At 34.8% G+C, this 15,467-nt stretch overlaps 3 protein-coding genes across 4 annotated transcripts; 2 read left to right on the top strand and 1 right to left on the bottom strand.

Annotated features, from left to right (window-relative positions):
* Window positions 1–2: 2 nt before the first annotated feature.
* LOC143900283 (beta-1,3-glucan-binding protein) lies at window positions 3–4,833 on the bottom strand. The gene is made up of 8 exons (XM_077411451.1): window positions 4,620–4,833; window positions 3,513–3,743; window positions 3,266–3,423; window positions 2,935–3,077; window positions 2,697–2,860; window positions 1,433–1,806; window positions 1,117–1,218; window positions 3–1,018 (listed from the first exon to the last, which is right to left on the bottom strand). The coding sequence occupies exons 1-8, from the start codon at window positions 4,765–4,767 to the stop codon at window positions 908–910; spliced, it is 1,431 nt and encodes a 476-aa protein (XP_077267577.1). The 5' UTR covers window positions 4,768–4,833; the 3' UTR covers window positions 3–907.
* A 569-nt stretch (window positions 4,834–5,402) lies between these two features.
* On the top strand, window positions 5,403–7,409 carry Fh (frataxin). The gene is made up of 4 exons (XM_077411458.1): window positions 5,403–5,516; window positions 5,823–6,183; window positions 6,288–6,408; window positions 6,494–7,409. Exons 2-4 carry the CDS (start codon window positions 5,960–5,962, stop codon window positions 6,752–6,754), a joined length of 606 nt encoding a protein of 201 aa, XP_077267584.1. The 5' UTR covers window positions 5,403–5,516; window positions 5,823–5,959; the 3' UTR covers window positions 6,755–7,409.
* On the top strand, window positions 6,801–15,144 carry LOC143900281 (uncharacterized). Of its 2 annotated transcripts, XM_077411445.1 has the most exons (14): window positions 6,801–6,942; window positions 7,761–7,848; window positions 8,357–8,621; window positions 9,591–9,735; window positions 10,364–10,563; window positions 10,683–10,789; window positions 11,060–11,281; window positions 11,547–11,756; window positions 11,911–12,213; window positions 12,750–12,848; window positions 13,093–13,475; window positions 14,304–14,418; window positions 14,530–14,694; window positions 14,822–15,144. In XM_077411445.1, exons 2-14 carry the CDS (start codon window positions 7,774–7,776, stop codon window positions 15,017–15,019), a joined length of 2,487 nt encoding a protein of 828 aa, XP_077267571.1. In that variant the 5' UTR covers window positions 6,801–6,942; window positions 7,761–7,773; the 3' UTR covers window positions 15,020–15,144. The 2 variants fall into 2 exon arrangements, with proteins under 2 accessions (XP_077267571.1, XP_077267572.1); XM_077411446.1 differs by lacking the exons at window positions 14,304–14,418; window positions 14,530–14,694 and having other exon boundaries at window positions 14,822–15,093.
* Window positions 15,145–15,467: the final 323 nt, after the last annotated feature.

The raw sequence follows: 15,467 nt of genomic DNA, 5'->3' as shown, positions 1-15,467 counted from the left end.
GGAAACAAATTTTTTTTTGTTTTTTTTTTAACGAACTTTTGAAGCTCCATAACATAAAGAAAACGAAACCGTCGAGTAAAGTCTAGTCTGGGGGATGGCCTTGACAGTCATCACACACTTGCCATAATGTATCAAAATCTGACACGGTATTTTTAGCTACGAGCTATGCCGCATTCCATGTAATGATGCAATATTTCTTTGGAATATAATAAACACCTGAGGCGGTTATTCTTTTATTATATTATACAATCTTATATCTATTTGATTACAACGCAGAAAATACGAGAATAGAGAAATGAGCTATCACATTAGGAAAAAGAAAAGCGTAGAGCGTACAAAAAAATTTAGGTAAAGCGAATGCGATTAATGGTATCACCTGTTGCCTTTTCTATAAAAAATGTATGCCCTTGGTAAACTTCGCGCTGGTTCAAGAAATTTTTATGTTCATGAAATGATCGGCAGGAGTATTATCACAGGGTGATCGTCCGAGCAACTAATGGAAGCATCATTAAAGGTAAAACCAGCTCCGGGCGACCCTGAATTTCTTTCCGATTTCGCGGGAGCATCGTTCACCCTTTTATAGAAACAGAAGCGGTCCAATTACAGGATTCTAATTGCGTTACGCGGGTAAAAAGGACTTTATGCGTCTTCGTGGAGATTCCAAGTGCAATAACATTGCGGGCAACGTTGTAATCTTGTATCATTATTGAATTAGAAGGTAACCGATTTACTGATTTTTGTTGACGACTTATTTCTTCATGTTCACATCAGCAACATGTTAAATGCATATGTGTACGACGTAATTGTCACGCGAAAAAGAATCGATCTATTACTACAAATAATACAAATGATAAAAAAGAAAATGGACATGATAAAAAGTGAAGAATTATACATGTATGCCGTTCATTCAAAGAGTCCACACTTTGACATAATCTATTACAAAAGCAGTACTATCGCCATTGTTTCGTCTCCAGCTTGGTAGCCATTTGTTCCGAGAATTCCAGAATTTTAGCATTGCCTACAAATCAAGAGAACAGATAAGAATATGAATTAAATTAAATAATATTAAAAGAAATGTTAAATTAAATTAAATAATATTAAAGTGTGTGTCCATACTTTAACGTTCACATTTCTCCATGGTTTTCGTATTCCAGAACTGAGCGTATCATCCGGAAATACACGTATTCCACCCACACCAACACCAAGTGTGACAAAGAACTATTACAAAAAATTTTATAACTATTTTCAAGAAATGATATATACAAGAAATTAACTAATTAACTAATTTATATTATATAAGGTAAACAAATGCGACATAAATAAAGTGTTCCGGTAGAATTGTGAAAGAGTAAAACAACGTTTGCTTGCTGTAAGGAATTACATAAATACCATTTTATAGCGATAACAGAAATAGGACACTCTAAAATGTTACCTCTTGATCGAACGGGGCAGCTTTTCTGTCTGTGTGAGGACCATTTAGCCATCCCTCTTCATCAGGGCTTATTCGGCCAACTTCCTCATTGTCGAATAAAAACGTGAAACCATCGCTAGTCCAGATGGTCGTGTACACGTGGAAACCCTGCGTCCATCGTGGCCCGAACTCGCTTACTTTCGTAACGAGTATTTCCCGGATCTCGTTAGGGGATGCGCCTACTCTCACGCCGAAATCCAATCTTCTAGCGTCAAAGATCTTCGAAACGTCTGTGGCATTCACCAGGTTCTCATTGCCGCGCGTTAAACCCAGAAGAACGCGGCCACTAGCATAGTTCGCACCGTAGGTAGAATACCGTGGCTCAAGCCACATTTCTGATAAAATCATATGGGACAATATATAAGAAGGACATTCACCTGTTTTTAATATACTGTTATTAATAAACTAGATTTTATTTTAAACTAACATCCTTATTTTGTGCTCGTAATTTGGCCATTGACCTTCTTACATAGATTAGTTTTTAATGAGCGGTTGACCTCTCTTTATTAGGACAACATACATTTTCAATTTCTGTTTTACATAATTTGTTTTTACTAAATATTTAAATAAAAAACGGGATATTTTTAGCAGCGTGTAAGTATACGATTAAGTATACTATTAATATTCATTGCATGCAAGTATGGCTATATTTCCTTGAGAATTTTTTGATAATTTTCATCGGCCTATATATTTCTAGAGAAAAGTATATTATAGACCGTGACAAGTCAATAACCATTCAACTCGCAATAAATCAAGTCTAAATAATATTTTATATTGTTAGAAAATTTATGTTAGAGAAGCTAGTCCGTAAAAAAATAAGAATGCAATCAAATGCAAAAGATGTGCTGCAATAACAGGTTAGTGTAATTAAAAATAGAGTTACTAACTTATATATTTAGTACAATTAATAAGACATTATTATGGCAAGTATCTCGCAGTTATTTGCGAACAAAGGGTATGTAAATTCCCTTATGTATCGTGTCTTAATTCGGATTAATTTATACGGTACTCTATACATCCAATGGATTTTATTGCATAATACGGTTTAGATTAATGATTATGGGTGCGATCCAGTAGACGCTATTTAAACGCTTCAGAGCATCATTTTGTCCTTGTTTAACATTTCATAAACAACAAAGATGAAATGTTTCCAAGAGCGTTTGGAGTACCAAGTGAATCGCACTCTATATGTTTTATTTGAAATAAAAAAATTGCATCCAATTACCCGGATACAGCCAATCGCCCTGGGGAAACTTGGCGCGTATTTCTATCTTTCCATATCGCAGGGTGAAACTTTCTTTCGTGGTAAAACGCGCGGATATGACGGGTGGCAGAATGTTGTAGGCTAATGCCTGTCGCGTACATTCGAAGTCAACCATACTGGTACATCTATAAAGATAGATTACAATTAGTAAAAGAAAATGTAGAAATTTTATTTATTTATATTTACATTTATATTATACCCATTAAGCTGCAATCTTCCGAACGCGGTTGCGTTCTCGCCGTAATGATCTTCCAGTACAATTGGCTTTATGGATAATTGACCATTTCGAACTTGCACGAGTTGTTTGTGATTCTGATTGTGATATACGCAGAATTCGTAGTCCTAATTTGGAACACAATCAACTTTGTTGAATAAAAAACGAAATGTATAATAAATGTTTATGTTCTATTGCGCACATGACATATATATGTATTTATATGGGGGCATAGATATTTTATTACTTAAATTTAGAGGGATTATTAATCTATTTTTAACAATTCTGTAATGAATAATAGACTTCGAATACCCACCGGATCTAATGGCATCTTTATCTCGCGTTTCCAAAGTGACTCGTTAAAAGAATCGAAATTGTCCTCGAGCAATAATCGGCCTTCGGCCGGAGTTTCGTATCTTGAAGAATTCTGTGTAGTTTCTTGACTGTCAACTGCTTGGTTTTCCATCGCTGTTGCTAATTGGAAGTATTATATACATTTTAATACACCGTTATTTTTATCGATAAATCAGAGAAAAATTGCGTGTTTATGCAAATAATCTTACGGGAATATGTCCATCTTTGGTCGTTCTTCCTGTAACTAGCCCCATCCGCTTGTGCATAAATCCAGTAACGAAGTACATCTCCATTTCTTATAGTCACGTCCGGATCCTCGAAAGTCCAGTAGCGGCCATCTGTTGCTAAATAGACGTCACCGGCAATCTGACCGTATTCATTAGTGCGAATTGCTTTATTGATGTTGGCGTGGAATCCAAATATTCTTAAACCCGGTGCATCTGTTAATCGCATATCATCGTTAAATATGAAACTAATTCTTCTTTTCTGATATTTTAATCTCATTATTTACGATAATATATTCACCATACGTCAAATTTTTATTTTTATTTTTTAAGTGTTTTTAATTTTTTAGACAATATAATGTATATATAATTTGTATTATTCATGTTATTACTGTATTATATTTATATCAATAACCTATGTTATTATTTGTTTTCTTAGAAATTTAATTATGTTAAAACTTGAAATATTACGAGGCACAACATGTTGAAAGAGCTTAAAATTTCTTGTGATTTAAATTTTTCTCCGGACACATAATCATTAAGGTCACATAATTATTAATCTTTCTGCAATGATAAAAGCATGGTAAAAACATGTTTAGCGTTAATGAGACAGTGTTCCAAGAAAAGTCGTAAGTGTCGGAATATTCTTTAATATTTTGTTTATGTTTCGGGGAATCCCAAAAGTAGTTATTGAAACGAGAATTACTTGACTAGATAATATTTCGATCTTTGCTTTTAGCAACACGCGCTAATGATCAGCATGTAAACATTTTGCAGAATTTTTGAAATGTTCTTTTTTTCGTATATTTTTATTTATCTATGACGAATGTAAGAAATATGATAATAAATATGATATTTTTTTATTATATAATATGTAAAATGTATTACGCAACAGTAATCATCATTTCTTTAACAGAATCCAATCAGGCCTTTTTTTATTTGTTGCGTAGCTTAAAAGATCATATTTTTACGGTAATTTTTTGATTTTTTTTTTTTGAGACTTCAATCTTTATAAGAAAAAACTTTGGGACTGTTATATATACAATCCTTTCTAAAAAGAAGGGCACTGTAAATCACGATGTTAAACCTTACCTGGTATAGAGACACGAAGACCTCGCGGTTTTAACACTTCGAAAGTTGGATTTGGCAGCACATAGAGAAACACCGGTCTCACGACGAGTATGCCTGTTAGTGCGAAAATTAGTCGGACTATCGCACGGTCGACTCCGCGAGAGAGCATGTTCGCGATTACCGATTCTTGACGTTACAGACGCAATATTTGTCGAGCACCGAGGTCGTATGGTATTAAAAAAAAAGATGACTGACATATACATGCATATATGTATCGCGCTTTCGATGATCTACTATAATATTTCCTCCACATCACTTTCCTTGCCCCTTCCTTTACGCTTTCCTTGTACGTCACGGTCATTCAGATTGCGTCTCATCGTTGTCTTTGGGATTCCCTTGTCGGACACCAGCGGACCATCGATGCTGAATCATCTGAAATACCCGAAATGAAGATACATCCGATCATTACCCAGATTTCCAGATATTGATTGGCAATTGCAAAAAAAAAGAAACAATATGTGAAAGCAATATATTTTATACAAATATATTTATATGATAATATAAATTACACATAATATACTTGCGTAGAGAAGTTATTTTAAGAAATTATCATTTTTTTCATAAATAGGTTTAAATATTACCTAATTTGTTTAATGATTGGTATAGATTGTATTAAAAGCGAATTTGACAAAATAATAGGCTCTATATATCGGTAAGAAAATAATAAAGACTTAATAAAAATGCAATTAATGTTAATTTAATATAAAATATATTGATCAAAATAATTTATGGAAGATAAAATAATATAGCAATAACTTTCCAGAGCACTGGCACTAACACTCATTTCTCAAAAACATTCCAACGGCATTTCAAAGGTTTCAAGACTACCTGGAAAGATAGATCAAAGAGAGATATAAGGTATATATAATTATAGTATATATTATATAATTAAACATATGATTAAATAATATATATAAGTATCACTAATCTGTGATAAGTATATATAATTTAAAAAAGGGAGAAGCTGAATTGAGTACAAAAAGTTCAGCTATAAAAGAATAAATCTTTTTGTTGTCGTCATTTATTCCAATTTGCCACAATTGATAACGGTTTTATCTTTTGCAACTGATTCTTTTGTACTTTTCATCTGTCCTCTCTCTTTAAATACCAATTATACATATAAGTATATCTATAAAAATATACTTTAGCTACGTTATCTCGCAGTGTCTCGCACGTGACGATACTGACGATACCGACGCAGCGGTGTAAACACTGATGTAAACTTACGTCAAAAGGAGTATCGCTGTACTAACCGGAGAACTTGTTTAATCGATAAAACTGCTTAAGAGAAGCTATTTATCATGTCAACCGTCGTGACGAGATCAGGCATAATCTCGAGGCTGTCTCGCAGTTTATTCCTCCGTAGAATTTCGGTGAAGAAACGAGCCGTTTTCCAACCGAGCAAGCCCGGCAGTTACGTTGCAGGTTATGTCACCCACAGTACAACACGTTTTTCAAAGAGAGATCCACGAACGTTACTGCAATTGTCTATAAAAAATCTCAGTACAGATACTGAAATTACGACGTGAGTATCATTACGTTATTCGTGACGCGTCAAATCAATAATGTGTAACAATCTGCACGTGTGATTAATGTGAAGAAAAAACTTATTATTTGCGTGATTTTTAGCGAACTTAGCTCCGTGCAATACGAGAAAATTTGTAATGAAACTTTGGACTCATTAACCGAGTGCTTTGAGGAATTGGTTGAAGAAGCGGTGCATTTGTCAGATGCCGATGTATCTTACGGAGTATGATGTGTATATTAATTGAAAAATCCATAGTTCTTATTTTTGTACGTTTGTGATGATATATATTTTGAAATTTTTGCCGCAGGACGGTGTGTTGACCGTGAAATTTGGCGAGCCGCATGGTACTTACGTTATAAACCGTCAAACGCCGAACAAGCAAATTTGGCTCTCTTCTCCGAAATCTGGACCGAAACGTTACGATTTTGTAAATGGCCAATGGATATACAAGCACGATGGCAAAACCTTACATGAGCTACTCAATAATGAGATACCAGCAATTGTGAGAAGCGAGGCGTGCTTTGACAAGTGTTCCTTTAGCGGTAGAGAGAATCAAGCTGATAGATAGTTTTTCTTCTAAGAAATAACATTAATAAAGGTTTAATTACGATTGTGCGAATCTATAATTCACTTGATATAATTATGCAATGACTATTAGATGTTACTGAAGATCTGATTTACGAAAGTTGTACATAAAACTAATATAAAAAGCTGAAAGAAGAAATTGGCTATATTAGCAACTACATTAAACTTCATGTGAGTAACTTTAATGTCAAGTCATAATATTGCATATTAGCGCTGTAATGGCAATGAATTTCTGTAACGGCACCTGCATATCGTTATTTATTTATTATTATACGTTATGTTTTTTACGACATATACGAGATATTGTGAAAATGTGAGTTAAAGAAAGCATGCTGTTTTATATGTTGAAATATATATTTGACACGCTAATATATATTATTTATAGCAGTTTTTAATCTTTAAGAATTACAGAGTTTTATATGCATTATAATGCCTTCTTTAAGACAACTGATACATTATTCACAATTAAATTGATAGTTTTATATACATTTTTTTAAATAATGTAAATAGCTTTTTATAATAAAACGCAGCCTAAAATACACGCATTGCTATATATTTTATGAGAGTGACTCCAACTAAGTGGTGCTTGGTTTCAACTTAAGATTGTTCATTGAATTTGAGATTTGTGTTTAGTGACACTTGTTTATTGAGATAGATAAATCTTGACATGTATTTTTTAAGCGAATTCTTCTTATCTCTAGTTCGAGAGTCAGATCTTATTTACTTTAATTTGTCTAACTTTGGTTTTTTTGTTGAATTGTTGGGCAATTGTTTCATCGAAACAATTTTACTAAGATGAGATCAGCATTTGTTGAAGAGTTGTTTTAAAACGTAAATGATCGAGACAAGTCTATGTCACATCAAGAGATCCCTTCGATTTCAGTTTTGTTTAACGCACGTAGAATTTGCTTGCGCAAATGCAAAATTATGCATAACGAGCCGATTAAATCAGATCGTCCAAGCATAATTGCTTTTGTGTTATTCGACAGACGGAGAGCAAAAATGGAGATTATGGAAGATGGGAATTTGGTCGATCGCGTAAGAATTTTGTTGCAACGGGATATGCAATATTACCAGGTAAAAATTAGCTGGTATCAATCATTTATCGTTAATACAATTTCTATGTTGCGCAGCCCCGTGAGTAATTTAATAGAATTTGTCACGTCGATTTTCGCGATAGGTTGATACCTTCGGGGCTTTTAGCGTACAAAACGCGTAGATTATTACATTCGTGGTTTCCGGGCGGCCGCGTAACGTATCGGAAGCGTGCCGTTTCGAAATTATTCCGTTTGCCGCGTATAAGCACGACGTGATTTAATTACGAAGAAGGATTGATTTATCGACCATAATTTCGAATTTCGTAAATAGAAACTCGCGGCGCGTAAATACATCTGCAAATCGAATAATTCAATTATTTGTCATTACGTATCGCGACAGTGACGTGCGAAATTTGTTTTAAATCGAAATGTATATCAAGTTCAACGGGGATACTTTAGTCAAATCGAGTCAATTCGCGCGCGATGCTATTTTCGAAAGGGGAATTTTATGCTCGTGTCGCCCATATATGTCGCGATTTTCGATGCAGGAGATGCAAACCGTTCTAAGGGAACCCCTCTGCATACGCATCAGCGGCGGGAGGCTCGATTTTCCGCGGCACGCCTCGTTCGCCGCGATTAAAATCGTCACGTGGTGGGAAGCGGACTTCGTGGCCGCTTTTAAGCGCACTTCCGGTTTGAGCTCCATCTGGAACGGAAGCGCGTCCAGCGTCGACGATGAAGAGGGTGTCATTAAACGGATCCAGCCGTCCGATTTTATCCTGCTCGTTGTCGACACTGCCGAGCAGCTGCTAGGTACACTTCATCTCGATGATAAGAAATAAAAATGGACGTTGGACGTGTAACGTTCGAAATAGTAGTTGCAAAGAAAAACTGAGAAAAGCCGCTCATAAAGAAAAAGATGCAATTAATTATAAATTTGATATTTTTTCTTATTTAGTTACTTTTAATTATATACATTTGATTAAGCGTAGATTTTTGTGTGTTTGCTCTTTTATCAACAGTTGAATAGCCTGGTCTTAACATTATTAATTCGAAGCGTACTTTATATATTTAACTCAATTAATAAGACTAAAGTAAGCAAGTGCGCGAAGAAGTCAGGCAGATATGCACGGGAGAGAAAAAACCTCGGTTAGAAAACTGTAAAAAAAACGGTATTAAAATTTAATTAAATATAAGTAAATATTATATTCTTGTAATTACTAGTGGCTTACGTTATATATGTATATGACGATAATCTAATTCTTTAAGTACTTTTCGTATTATACGATACATAAAATGAGTATGTACATTGATAGGTAGAATATATTGCTCTAGAAGGTATTAAATTAAGAATACATCCTTGTGCAGACATTAAACTATCTTTTTTAAGGAAAAACTTGATATTTAAAATTTTTAATATTTGTATTGTACCAATATTTTAATAATTAAAGTATCAAATAACAAAAAAATTATTTTTAAAGATTGTAAAATACAAAGAATGTGACGTTATATTCTGGAGGTTTAATTTTCTAAAAGACCTCCGAAATCAGTGTGGAATTACTCCACAATTCGACGTTGAATTAAATTTTTGCGGAAAAAATTCCAAGTTAATTAAATAATTCGTTACTGAGACCTCTGCTTTTTTAAGTCTGCTCTATATGTTCACCTCTGCAAGGAAGCTGTGTTATTATATAAAAAATTATATAATAATTTTTTTAAACTCACAAATTTAAAAATATTCGAAGAGAAATGGGATAATATCCTGAAACTTCTATCTTTTAGAACATCTACACATGTTAATCCAGGAATCTTTGGATCACGCCGATCTCACCGTGCTCACTGCCACTTTGGGCGCGGCGGCATTGATACGTAACTGCTTGTGGTGTTACAATCAGCACGCAAAAGGAATAATTTCTTCTCAATCAAGGTGCTTTACACAGAAACTATATATATTCGTCGTCTCTTATTTTGTAGTCTCTCATCCTTACACAAGTTAAAACTTTTCTTTCCCAAGGACAGAAAATACCCACATAAAATAGATTTTAAATAATTTACACTCCAATCACTGTAACATAAAATTCTTAACAATATGATGTTTCTGTATCGTCCGGCAAGTTTCATAAATATGTATAAATATCTCGCATATAAATCTCGCATATAAAAAGTAAAATATTGATTTTATGATACTATAAATGGATATGTGTACAGCAATACATAAAAACTGAAAATATTTATTTCATCCGAAAGTTATAGTATTACAAAAAACAATAAAATAAAAAAAAATTAATTTAATTCTTTGGTTTATACTTAGAATTAATGTGTATTTTTTATTTATAATTGTAAGAGTATTGTTAGTCTAAAAATTTGTTGGATATCACACTTTCTCTTTCATAATCTTGCTGTGCTTAAAATTTGACGTGGACCTAAATTTAATTTATTATTTTTCAATTTATTACTTTCTATCATTTTTATTAGTCCTTGTATTTAAGATCGAGTAACTTGTACTTTATGTACACGCATGTTCGACCTTTATCATCGTTTTCTCTTCTAAATAGCGAAAAGATTAATCAATCTCACAAAGCATTCCACGAAATGGCCGAAGCTGTGGCGGAGAGACTGCTCGATCTACACTGTCGATTAATTTCCTTATATATTCTTAATGAGGCGGACTCTCTCAGCTGGCACAGCGACAAACCATTCTTCGAAAGGGAGCGATGCTCCTATGTCATACAGATGTGGTGGTTGTACATGCAAGGTAAAGAACTAACGCTCGGCTCATTTTTCTCGATTTCTGCAGACTAATATTCCGTGGAGGTAGATTTACGACGCTACGCGATGCAACGTCTCGCAAAAACGATATGCTAATATTTCCAGGTACTAAGGCGGATTTATGGAACACGGTCTCGCCTAAGATGGCACAGCGCGTATTTTCAGAGATGCTAAATGAGTCCCTGTCTATCATAACTACGCGATTCATTCACGTAAGGCCAGGAGAGATATCTCTCGCGACTAATTTTCTAATTTATTTCGCGTTTTTTTTTATCTCCATCGAATGTTTTATCGTTGCCGCGAGTCGCAAACGCGGATTTTACATTCCGACGAACGTGAAATCAGTTTTTCTACTTTTTTGTTCTTTTTGCACGTTTTTGCATACATTACGCATTCATCTGCGATTTATTGAAGCGCGTTGTTTTACTTCTGCGTGAATAATTGGGACAGAAATTAAAGACAAAAATATGAAATTGTGACAGGGACGACCGACACTGGTACGATCCGAACAATTTTGGTCGGACGCCTTTAATGTGCTCTGCTGCACAGGCTACCTCGCTTTAGGCGCGTGTGTCGGTAGCGACGGGATGATTGGTGCACGTCCGAGCAACTTGCCGACAGCAATAAGAGATATACACGCAAAATGTAACGAGCTGTTAATCTGCTTGCTACTTAGAGGCACTCCTCTCAAGGAATTGTACCAGGTACTTTCGAGTGTCGGATACTCAGACCTATAAAGAAAAATACGCTATTTTTATTTTTAATAAGTTAATTGAATACATTTATAATTGAATTAACGTGTACTGATTATATAAAATTAAGATACAAGAACACTAAGATTGTATCAAATTGTGTATGAAGAGATAAAAACGGGTTTATTCATTGGAACTTGATAAAATTCGATTTGTATATTTAAACGTGACACGGAAAGTATTTTTATGTTTATAAGAACGAGTAATTGTTATTCAGATCTTTCGACATGGATTGGAAAATCTGGCAATATTGCGGCCCCGGCGTGGTCCTGCTCCTTGGCTAATGATATGCGCTCCAAATTTATTAGGATTAGGTACGATTGATTCTCCAGCTGATATCGTAACGTTATCCGAAGAAAAAGCTGTCATTCTTGAGTTGAATGTTTTGAGACATCAGCCTCAGCCTAACTGGCCCCAGTTAATGAAGGTGATTATTGACACGATCCCACTAACGAAGCTATTCATCAAGAGACACGGTATATAGTGTCTCTCGCGCCAAGTGTACGCAGCGAGATATAGAGCCTGTGTATTACAGACCATGCTTTAGAATTTTAGATTTACAGGAATCTCCCTGCTCGCAGGTGATATCGATGAGCAATTACGTTGTGGCAAGGATGTTGCTGAAGACCTTAATACGTCAAAACGTGGGCGTCATGTGCATGGACGACAATGACGCAGCTAACAGATCGAAGAGTGACGAAAGAAGTTGCGACGGTTTTCTATGCTGCGAGTCGGCGTGTGACAAAACGCTAAAAATAACTTCGACTCTGGCATTATACAGCTTATTCCACGTATTGGTGGTAACCGTCAACGAGCCGGAGCACGTAATTATACCGGCGCTGAAGCAGGATCCGAACTGGTCCAATTATTTGGACAGACAACAGGTCGTGTGGTTTTACGAAATGTCATTTGAAAAGTTCATTGCGCGTAAATTTATATCAATTCTCATTAAAATACAGTTTGCGTAATATATATATGGATGGGTTTAATATGACGATAATTTAGACTTTTATTTTATAATGAACACAAGAAGAGAAAAAAGTTATTATATTATATATATATATATATATATATAGATTATATATAGAAGATAAAATATATAAGAACTGCAAATATCGAAATATTTTAAGAGTGAGCTACATTTCGAAAATATTTATTTATAAAAAAAGAAAAATAAAAACTTCTTTCTCGAGTTTCTTATATACAACATAATTAATTAAAAAAAAACATTTACAATTTTTAAAATATTAGTCTCCATATAGATGCTTTTTTGACATAAAAATCATTTTATAATATCATACTTATCTATCTACCCTTCGTCAAATTGTTAAGTATTCCGTTTTACTGTAGCTTGCAAAAACTTTACATTGTATTAATATGAGCGTAACACCTAATTCTATTATCATTTATCATTTTAAAGGTCTGGAATCAATCGCGGCCACCTTGGTTGAATGCGCTGATAAAGCCGCTGAAGACCATGATGCAACCCGTGGCCGAAGTACTTTTAGATGCCGCGAAAGTAATTATTATACAACAATACTTATGTAATATGATAATATTCGAATAATATTCCGACGTGTTCGAAGGATTTATATTTGTTTTTTTTTTTCAACAATGTTTAACTCTTTTGTTCGCTAAAATTCCAAATAATATCAAGATCGTACGTTACTACAGTGTGTCGTTACAGCCGCAAAATAAATTATAAAATTCGATACATCATGTGAGTTACAGCGTTTAGATAAATTTTGCAAAATTATCTTCAGACAGGTGCCAGTATATATCAAGCCATGTCCCTTGCGATCGGGTGCTTCGCCGAGTTGTACGTGACCGTTTCGACTCCGGTTTTACGCGCCGCGTTCGCGTTAAACGACAACATTCCCGCGCACTGTCGGCCGATCGGCGGCAACGTGTTGCTCCAGGTACTGTGCGCCGCTCTGTACTCCACCCTCCTGGACGTGTCCACGAAGGGTAAAAACGAGCGCCACGGTACACCGGGTTCCGAGGACACGTGTTGTGAACTCAGCCCTTTTAATCCGTATGACAGATCTACCGCCGCAACGGCGCTCGCTGAAGCGATTTGTAGCATCGACGAGGACAATAAACATACGTCGCAGATAGATTCTTTCCTGTTTCTTGTAAAGGACAGGTGAGTTTCTCCATAATTTATTACCTTTGGTGGTTGCAGGCTAATAGTAATATAGTGTTAGTATCACAATGTTATCTTAGTATCACAATATTACCCTTATATTAACAGTAGTGATATTCTTATAAATAACTAATTTTCTTCTATAACGTTATATACATAAATTACATTGTTATCGCTTGTGGAGATACTATAAGAGAAGCATGAAATTTGTAGCTTCTTAAGAAGAGTTTGTTGATCAAAGTGCTAGGTCTGTTTGCTGTACCATTAAGAACGTTTTGCGGAGAATTATTATTTTTAATTTGAAAGATATTTAAAAGATATTATAAAATGTTAAAAGACAGATTTGTCGGGAAAAAATAGATTGTTACCTCTCATGTTCCGTACTAAAATATGTGTATACATATAATAATACGTATTATTATGCATTATATTTGCAGCTTGAATTTAAATTGTATTATAATACTAAATGCGCGTTGGATTATTCCTGATTTAATTGTTTATTTATTTATAAACTTGCGCTCGGAATAAATACGAGATAAAAGTTGTATCGTGTCACATATAATTTCTGTAGCGTTATCACAAGCTTATGTCTGCAAGAAATATTTAGATAAGCTCTGCATTATATTATATGAAGCTTATTAGTTTCAAGCTTAACATTTAATAAAATTTCTAGAAATTTGCAAGATATAATGTAAGCATAAATAACTAAGTAATTGCTCCAATAACTCGATTATACTTATTCTAATTTAATGTCAATTGATAAACTTTATATATTTTTAATTTTATTTCATCTAAACGAAAAAAAAAGAAAGAGAAAATTAATTACAGCCTCAGGCGAGAAGATCAGAATCCGAGAAACGGCGAATTACAGAACATGGCTTGCGTCATCGAAACTTACACGGACGAATTGTTGTTCACGAATATCGGGCGACGTTCTTTAAAAGTTAGTAAAGCGACTGCCATTGGAAATGCTCGTATATTAGTATAATTACGCGGTAAACGCGCGTGGCCGAACTGAACAATTGTGTATGAACAATCTTTTTGTGCATCGCAGATTGCATACGAGTATTTAGTTCGAGCGTCCGACTGGGTATTAAATAATTTACGTCGCGGCGAGGAGAGCAGGGAGGTAGATTTGATTAATCTGCCGGAAATCTCGCCCATCGCGAAACCTCTCACACATATAATGTTTCACATCGAGGACACGTGCTTTGATCAAGTTAGTAATCAAAGTTATGCGCCTTAGTGGTAAATACAGATCTTCGGTACACACACACGCGAACTTACGAAGTTGTCGTGCCTGTAATCAGCATACGCGCGTTGCGAATAAATGGTGTGTGTTTCAGTTTATGGCTAATTACGAGGCAACGAACTGGTCGAAGATATTAACGATGCCTCTGTCGATTCCTTTGGAGCGTGTACGAAGTCAAGTTCTCCTAAGACCGGAACTCAAGAACGTCGGGGATCTGAGCCATGAAGATAAAGAAGTGGCGCAATCTATCAAAAGGATTTGCTCGTTTGTCAGATCAGCACGTTTTAAATAAGTTGTTACTTTACACGTGAGGTGTTAACTAATATTTCGACTGTAATTTATTCTTAATATAAGCTTGAATTTTAATTCTGTAATCAAATGTATACGTTTGCCCAATAAAATGACGGATCCTTGAAATAGGAAGAGAGACGTTTCTTCCTACGAGATGTTTTTCTGGCGTTTATAGCTTTTGAAAATAAAATATCTTGCGGTAGTCCGCGTTTTACGCATTTTACATAATGCATCTAAAAGTAAACGGTCGCCAATTTCTTCTCGCGGAGAAGTTCGTGCGAACTACTCTCCCAGCACACGGAAAGTTTTCAATTTCGTTTTTACGAGCTTTTTAATCTATTTGGGAGATAAGAAAATCCTTTTAGCGACATGAATTATAACGTCTCCTCGTTCTTTCCCCATTCTTTCTCCGTTATTTAAATTACTTTCACCAGGAGCGTCAAAACTTT

The sequence above is a fragment of the Temnothorax americanus genome, unplaced genomic scaffold (assembly GCF_048541705.1).
Source record: "Temnothorax americanus isolate GAGA-0224 unplaced genomic scaffold, ASM4854170v1 Scaffold3, whole genome shotgun sequence".
Lineage (NCBI taxonomy): Eukaryota > Metazoa > Arthropoda > Insecta > Hymenoptera > Formicidae > Temnothorax > Temnothorax americanus.
Note: the sequence above shows the minus strand (reverse complement) of the source record. Positions and strands in the feature narration are given on the sequence as shown.